The sequence below is a fragment of the Pan paniscus genome, chromosome 10 (genome assembly GCF_029289425.2).
Source record: "Pan paniscus chromosome 10, NHGRI_mPanPan1-v2.0_pri, whole genome shotgun sequence".
NCBI lineage: Eukaryota > Metazoa > Chordata > Mammalia > Primates > Hominidae > Pan > Pan paniscus.
This window is the reverse complement of record NC_073259.2, coordinates 106,610,877-106,619,613: the sequence shown is the minus strand read 5'-3', so window position 1 is coordinate 106,619,613 and position 8,737 is coordinate 106,610,877. Positions and strand designations below refer to the sequence as shown.

The 8,737-nt window shown below is 35.9% G+C and overlaps 1 protein-coding gene across 4 annotated transcripts in view; it reads right to left on the bottom strand.

Annotated features, from left to right (window-relative positions):
* Nucleotides 1-658: 658 nt before the first annotated feature.
* The window catches only part of TMPO (thymopoietin), a 37,763-nt gene continuing 29,684 nt past the window's right edge, over nt 659-8,737 (bottom strand). The window contains exons 5-9 of one of the 4 annotated variants that reach the window (XM_008958056.5): nt 6,637-6,756; nt 6,449-6,544; nt 5,926-6,036; nt 4,534-4,622; nt 659-3,408 (exon numbers count right to left, since the gene is read on the bottom strand). In XM_008958056.5, the coding sequence (XP_008956304.1) occupies nt 3,123-3,408; nt 4,534-4,622; nt 5,926-6,036; nt 6,449-6,544; nt 6,637-6,756 (702 nt within the window). In that variant the 3' untranslated portion in view covers nt 659-3,122. The remainder of the gene's footprint in view (nt 3,409-4,533; nt 4,623-5,925; nt 6,037-6,448; nt 6,545-6,636; nt 6,757-8,737) is intronic. The other 3 variants (XM_034934272.2, XM_034934273.2, XM_034934274.2) reach the window with 3 other exon arrangements.

Sequence of the window (8,737 nt, the reverse complement as noted above, 5' to 3'; positions counted from 1 at the left end):
GAGCCATCACTTCTCAGCTGTGTGCAAACATGAAGAAGCTTCCTAACACCTCTAACCATCAGTTTCCTCATTTGTAATGAGATTACGAAAATGCCTACTCCATAGGATTATCGTGAGGATTGAGTGAATCAATACATATTAAGCACATAGAAAAGTACCTAGCACATGGTAAGCATGCAATAAAACTTGTTGTTTTAAGCCTTTGATGCGATTTGCCTTCTAATTAATTACGGTGTCTATACTACCTTGAGAAACACTAATTTAAGTCAAATCACCTCTGGGGACACATGAATGAGGAAGACATAATGGCACTTTCATCTTGTGAGCACAGCTCCATGATGTATCACAGTGACACGGGCTTAGTCTCAAAGCAAGACTAACAATCATAAGGGTCATAGGTAAATACTAACGACAGTAAAAGTGGTGGGAAAAAGGAACTAGGTGTGGGAGAGGTGCCTTGGAGCGCTTAATGTCATTCTGTGAGTACAGTAGCTACACATTGCTTACCTTTGAATAAATGAGAACCCGATTACAATAAGAAGTAAAACATATGAACAGACTGAAATAAAACACAATAATCCATAAATATCACATAAGAAATGTTATCCAGAAATCACAGTTTGTGCTATCTGAAAACCATTTATTGCAACGACAAAACTAGAGGTTAATTACTTTTTATTATTGAATTATATTGTAAAGTCTACATCTACAATTTAATCAGGAAGAAATGCTTTGCATTTACATCAAGGACACATTTATTCTAATGGAATAAAACAGACACACACAAAAGACCAAGTACATGTTTTTAAAAAATGACTACATGTTTCACCTGGTCCTATTTTTGCTATTTGGACCATACTTTTAAGTGAATTGATCTTACATACATGTTAAGTCTGATTTATCTCCCCACATTTTTAAACACTAAATGAAGCTTCTCACAATTTCTAATTATAAACAAAAGGCTGAAAACAATATGGGAAACAAAGTTTCAAAACAAAGAAAAGTTGAGTAAAAGGTGCCCCCTCTATGGCTCATCTGAAAGAAACATTTTACTCAGAGAGGCAAACATTTCTGATCTAGGAGTAAGTTTCCCACTCACTTTGCAAGGACCCACTCATTCTGCAGAAAGACCTACAAGTCTTTCTGGTCTCAATTGCAAAGTACGTGAAAATGTGTATGAAAGATCTAAAAGCTAAATATTGGAATAAGGCTAATTGAAATCAAAATTGTGTGCTGGTCTAAATATACATCTTCAGCTTCTTCCTTTTTAGTAAGTATTTTTATTTCAGATGTATTTAAAAATAACTTACATTTTTAGTGTGCTTTATGGTCAATGACTGTAAAGTTGAAACTCAAATGAGTCAGTTTAAAATTTTTGTCTCATTTGATTCTATTGAAATTTTAATCACCTACTACTTTAACCAAGTTATTCATGAGGTAAGTTTCAGCTTAAAAAAAAAATCATCCACAAAGATAACCATTTCAAGAGTACACAAAATCATAATGCTGGCCGGGTGCAGTGGCTCACACCTGTAATCCCAGCACTTTGGGAAGCTGAGGCGGGCCGATCACTTGAGGTCAGGGGTTCGAGACCAGCCTGGCCAACATGGTGAAACCCCGTCTCTGCCGAGGCAGGAAAATTGCTTGAACCTGGGAGGCAGAGGTTGCACCGAGCCCAGATCGTGCCACTGCACTACAGTCTGGGTGACAAGAGTGAGACTCCATCTCATAAAAAATAAAAAATAAAAAAATAAAAAATAATCATAATGCCCACCTCTTAGAGTATACAACTTTATTAACTACTGCTTATGATGTAATATAAAAGCAAGTACTTTTTGTACTTTTTTTTTTTTTTTGAGATGGAGTCTTGCTCTGTTGCCAGGCTACAGTGCAGTGACATAATCTCCGCTCACTGCAACCTCTGCCTCCTGGGTTCAAACGATTCTCCTGCCTCAGTCTCCCTAGTAGACAGGACTACAGGCGCACATCATCACGCCCAGCTAATTTTTTTGTATTTTTAGTAGAGACGGGGTTTCACCATGTTGGCCAGGATGGTCTTGATCTCTTGACCTCATGATCCACCCGCCCTGGCCTCCCAAAGTGCTGGGATTACAGGCGTAAGCCACCGCGCCTGGCCCTTTTTGTACTTTCTAATCAAATTATGCTGGGAAATATAGGGCAAAAAAAGCTCGGCAAAATTTGTTTCTGGTAATAAGACAATGCAATAATGAATCCAAATGAAACATAGGACCAGTGTTTACAATTTCTAACTTCTAAACAAACATACACACACTTATCTAAAACATATTTTGGTAGCAAACTGGATGACTGAATAAATGTTTTGCTGTAAATAAAAAATACAAATTTCCAATTATAGCCTTATAGCTAGCTAAACAGCTTTTCAAAACATGTATAGCTAGCCAACAATTCTCTAAAATATGTATGTTACACTAAAAGATCTCTGCTAAAAATCTACTGTATGTAAATGGGTCTTACTGAAATAGGACTTTCATGATACTATGTCTTAAAAAGTGAGTATGATAGGGCTACAACAACATTACTATTAATAAAGGTTACAGAAGAGATTATTGCTGTACTTTTCCTCATAAACACCATCAAACTTTGCTGCAGTTACAAAAAGTACAACCAAGTTACTTTTCCTCTTACTGAATTTCATTATGTTTCACATATTTGCAGTTTTTATTCAGCAGAGAATAATTCTTAAAATCTTTTCTGTAAGAATTCTAAGTATTTAAATGTGTAGCTTCACATTATACTACCATGTTTCGCCCTTCTTGTTTCCCAAATACACAAAAAACATATACATTTTTTCAAAAATGAAATAAGATGCCCACATTAAAAAAATAAAGCCTACAAAAAGTTCCAGAGCTAAAAAAGATTATTCATATGGCACAAAGTGATCTCCTACTAGTCCAAAGTTCAAAAACATTTTAATGAAGTCCATTTATATATATTTTGTTTGCTTTTCAATGAAATACTACATTTATTGAGGCAAAAATCACATTATTTTTAGTTCTTGGAGTCAACAAGTGTACACAAATGTTTTTCAACACAGTTATTGAAAATAGGAGACCAAGTTGAACGTGCCAAAGAGATACCATTCAGTTGGATTTTCTAGGGTCAACATGAAGAAAATTAGAGAAGGGATTTACTTGGTTGGTTTCCATAGCTTGATAGACCAAAAACAAAAAAACTGCCACAACAACGAACAGCAAAATTTTTATCCATACGGGAATGGAGCGTCCCTTTTTTGTCTTTTCTGACTTGACATCTGCCAAGGGAACATACTTAGGAACATATTTAGATGAAAAAGACTCCTCCATCCTGAAATCACTGAGTTCTAATGGCCGGCCTGCAGCCCCTTTGATTGGTCTGCGGCAACTAGCACTGTTGGGAGTGAAAGGAAGAAAAGAAAAATAATTTTAGATAAAGGCATGATTTAGAGAAATAACATAAAATGTCATTGCCACTCCTAATTCCAAGCACATTCCCTGAGGTAACAGTAGAAAATTGATACATATGAAGCAGTGAGGTCAGTCAACCTATTTAAAACTTCTACATATTTTCTATTTTAAAAGTTAGATGGGCTGGGCATGGTGGCTCACGCCTGCAATCCCAGCACTTTGGGAGGCCAAGGCGGGCAGATCACCTGAGGTCAGGAGTTCAAGACTAGCCTGGCCAACATGGTGAAACTCTGTCTCTACAAAAATACAAAAATTAGCCGGGCATGATGGTGGGTGCCTATAATCCCAGCTACTCAGGAGGCTGAGGCAGGAGAATCGCTTGAACCCAGGAGGTGGAGGTTGTAGTGAGCCGAGATCACGCCACTGTACTCCAGCCTGGGCAACAGAGCAAAACTCCGTCTCAAAAAAAAAAAAAAAGAAAAAAGTTCGATGAATCCTTTATTAGAAAAGAATATTCAGAACACTGATAAATAGTCACGAAACCTGCCTTCTTAAAGGCTCTTCAAAGCCCCTGTTTAGGAGTAAAGAGGAAAAACAAAACAGTTTTGGCTGTGTTTCTTTCAGTTAAAAATTAAGATACATAAACACAGCCTTTTCAATTAGAAAAGAGAAACTTAGGGGGGAAAAACTATTTCTCACTAGATTTTCGTTTAGATTTTAACATATGAATTTAAGTAGTAAGTAAGTGATTTATTTAAAATCCTCCATTTACCAATTGCAATTTTGAAACTCATTCAAGAATATTTACTGGTGGGCTTAGGGGAATTAAACTGCTCCCAAAAGAACAGTTCGTTCACTTATTTATTTAAAAGTCGGTGGGTAGACAGAGTCTCATTATGTTGCCCAGACTGGTCTCGAACTCCTGGGCTTAAGCAATCCACCTGCCTTAGTCTCTTGAGTAGCTGGGACTACAGGCATGTACCATTGTACCTGGCTCCAAAAGAATAGCTTAATTCTGAGCAGAAGTACAGTAACTTTGTGATGAAGAATTAAAAATAAAGATTCCCTACTAGAATACACTAGTACTTGTTTAAATGTATCTGAATACCTAATTCCTGTTGGTGTAGATGCTTCATAGGGGAACATTTCCTTAAGAATATCCCTTTCTACTCTTCTTTCCTCTGTTTTTTCTCCCACCTAATAAGAAACAAACAAACAAACAACCACAAGTTAACATTTAGTGTAAACATGCAATAATTAAAACATAAATAGTAAGTTTTAGAGAACAAAATGCCTTTAAATCTATCATAGTAAAATCTATGATATGCCATTTCTAAATTATTATTTAGGTATCCACATGCTTCCAAGGCTCTCTTCAAATTTCTTGAAGATACCTTATATATGTGGTTATTGGAGTGAAAAACTGCCACACATTTAAATAACTGGGGGGAAAAATTCAGTAATCTAACATGGCAATGCTAATTCCCTCATTGATTTTGTTTTTTACTATTAAGAGTATATTGTTGGGCCGGGTACGGTGGCTCACGCCTGTAATCCTAGCGCTTTGGGAGGCTGAGGCGGGTGGATCACCTGAGGTCAGGAGTTCGAGACCAGCCTGACCAACATGGTGAAATCCTGTCTCTACTAAAAATACAAAAATTAGCTGGGCGTGGTGGCGGGCACCCGTAATCCCAGCTACTCAGGAGGCTGAGGCAGGAGAATTGCTTGAACCCAGGAGGCGGAGGTTGCAGTGAGCTGAGATCGTGCCACTGCACTTCAGCCTGGACAACAGAGCAAGACTCCGTTTCAAAAAAAAAAAGTATACTGTTTCTTCATTTATTAAGAATTCTGTAGTAAAAGATAAAATACAGAAGATACTCAACATGAACCTTTAGCAAACTTTACTATATGTTTTAAAATTATAGTCAATGCAATATGCCCAAATTAAAAAAAACATAATGTTTAGCTTGTTTTACTGTTTACCTTTATGTCCAGAACAAAATAATAAATGTTTCGGCTCCTTTTGTAAAGATTCATTCAAATTAAAATGCACCATGCAGTTAGTACTTTCAAGCTTAATTACACAGGAGTTAACCCATTCCAGCACCACATAAAGTTATGTTAAAGTCTCTTATTTGACCCGTCAACAAAAGAAAGTGTAGCCTCCCTCATAGCCCAGCAGCACTTTCAAACTTGCATCCATGACAAACAGAACATATTATAAGCAGAACAGAAATGACCACTCCCTTGAAAACTGGAACTTAAGAGGGATACAGTGGCAAGAGGATAGTATTAGCATGTCAAACTATATTAGTTAATTTCTGTTTTCATTAATAAAAGTGTCCTTAAAATAATTTATGCATATTTACACACACCACCCAATAAAGCAAGCTCTGCTCCCTCCCACTCCAAAAAAAAAAAAAAAAAAAAAAAAACCAAATATAAATATTTCCTCTTTGAAAGATCAATGATAGCATCGATCTAAATTGTATTCATTTACTTCAGCTCTTGTCAATGGTTTCTTTGGTGCTCTTCTGGGTATGTCTGAGAATTCAGTGATTGGCAGAATAGGAGATGCATGCTTGAAATTTCCAGTCACCCTATTGACAACCTGCCAAGATTCAAATTATTCAGACTCAGAATTATCCAAACATAACACAGACACTTAAAAAGAAAAGAAAGATATTTTATCTCTGTAATATTAGAAATTTTCCCTTAGTAAAGATTTAAGCAACAGAGCCTACAAACACAACTTAGTGCCTCACATATGAAGCCTCATTCTTCAAATATTTTAACAAAAAATATCCTTATACTTTCTTGTACAATGAATTAGATTTCTTTACATAAATTGGATATTATAGGAAAATTCTAAAATTCAGAACTATATGGGGAAAATCAGTTTAAAATTGTTAAAAAAAAAAACATGTAAATTTGAGATTTGCCAAAATTCACCACCTCCCCATTTCCAATTAAAGGGTAATTTACAAAGAATACCACTTGTATAGTTTATGAAACATATTTACTAAGGATTCGTTGCTTGAAGCCATTATAGTTTCAGCTATGGGAGTACTCTCTGAAATTACTGGACCATCTATACGAAAATGTTCTGAAGTTTCCACCTGTTAGTTTGAAAACAAAACAAAAACAATAAATATAAAATAATACTAAAACCCTACAAATCTGAAAACCCAAGGAATAAGCCTTGCATCACCCTTTTCCTTGGAGTTCTTCTTGACCCTCTTGTAGATTCCCTAGTTAATGCCTGCAGAGGTCCGCCTTTTGAAGATCCACTTGTCCATTCAGTCTCAGTTATTCCAGCTTGAGAATAGCTCTATTCAAGCATCAACACATTAAAAAGTCATATTCTAACATCAAATACTTTAATAACGGCCATACTGGCACACTGAGAAGCCATGAAATAGAAGTCTCCAAATGCCAGCATTTATAAACAAGGCTATGTCCTCAAAATATTCCTAAATGTATTAATTGAACTGATATTTAGGCATCAGAAAACACTTAAAAAGTGCTAAAATACACTAAAAAATCCACCTATAGTAGCTCACAAATTATAAAAATTATGGGAAAAAAAGCACATCAACTATCACCAGTTCCCTTTTTGACTCACTGTGTGCTATTTGGCTCTAGTATTGGAGCTACATCTCTGTCTAAACAAAAAGCAGACTGATCACGACTTAGAAAAAAGTCATCTATTATAAGTCAGTTTCCTTTTAAAACAAAAATACAAACTTTTGTAATTGTTAGCATAGATTAAACATTATTTTCATATGGTTAGAATCATTTTAGTAGAATCAGTTTAAATTATAATCCCACATATAGCTTATTTGAACTAAAAAATTCTCAGGTGTCAAATTTTTCTTGGAAACAGATACAAAATTAGGTAGCCACAAAAACCCTGTGGTCACTCTTTAATGAATATGCAAGCCTAACGTCACTTTCAAATCTCAATGCTATCCATGTCACTACAGAAAGACAGAAAACAGCTGCCTCAGATTAATTCTCAGTCTCAGATTAATTTCTATGTTCCACTGATCATTTTTAAAGAATCCAGCATTTCTTACATACTGGTTTAAAACCCATTAGATCAGTTCTTCTTAAATTGTAATGTGCCTATCAATCACTTGAAGCTTCTGTTAAATGCAGATTCTGATTCTGTAGCTGTAGGGCCCGAAATTCCGCATTCCAAGTAGTAAGGTTTTCAGTTTTGAAGCCGCTATTACCAGATGATTCTTTTAAATTCTTTTAACTACAGAACATCCATCAATGATCAGTATTATAGTAGAGTGTCCTTCTGTTGTCACTTTTGCTTTCACGCCAATATTTAACCTAGATTACTGATGGTTTTATGTCCAAGTCAATGTCTATTAAATTTAAAGACAGATTTTTTTTTTAAACTTTAATCCTGTGACAGGAGTGGTCATCCAATAAATATGCCTAAATGGCTGGATGTAATACTATCAAAACCCCACAAGTTACAGACATAGTCTCATAAATCATGGTTTTGTATTTATCTATATTTGGAATTGATATTATAAGAGTTTTAAGTCACAATCTGAATCTCTGGGTTCCTCATCCTATCAATTAGGAAGTATTTGCTGAATGCAAAATTATTGTCAAAAGAGAAATTTGTAAACAAATTACAGACATACACAGAGTAACTGCTTTTTTATTTTTATTTTATTTATTTATTTTTTTGAGACAGAATCTCGCTCTGTTGCCCAGGCTGGAGTACGGTGGTGCAATCTCCACTCACCGCAACCTCCACCTGCGAGGTTCAAGTGATTCTCCTGCCTCACCCTCCTGAGTAGCTGGGATTACAGGCACGCACCAGCACACTTGGCTGATTTTTTTGTATTTTCAGTAGAGACAGGGTTTTGCCATGTTGGCCAGGCTGGTCTCCTGACCTCAGGTGATCCACCCACCTGGGCCTTCCAAAGTGCGGGGATTACAGGTGTGAGCCACTGCACCTGGCCAGAGTAAGTGGTTTTTAATAGTCAAATTACCAACTATTTGAATAGACAGAAAGGTAGTTTCATAATCTGAGATTCTCAATCCTTGTGGCACAGTACCATCAAGGAGAGCTTTAAAAAAAAAAAAAAAGCAAATGCCCCCAACTACCATAACCAATTAAATCAGAATCTCTTCAGGTCTGGGAATAGATAATTTCTAAAGCTCCTGAGATAACTAAAAGCCATCTTGAAGGCCTATCAATTTAAGTTAAACATGACCAATATGGTTACTCGTACTAACTTTATTAAAAAACAAAACAAAACAAAAAAGCCTCATATTCCTCC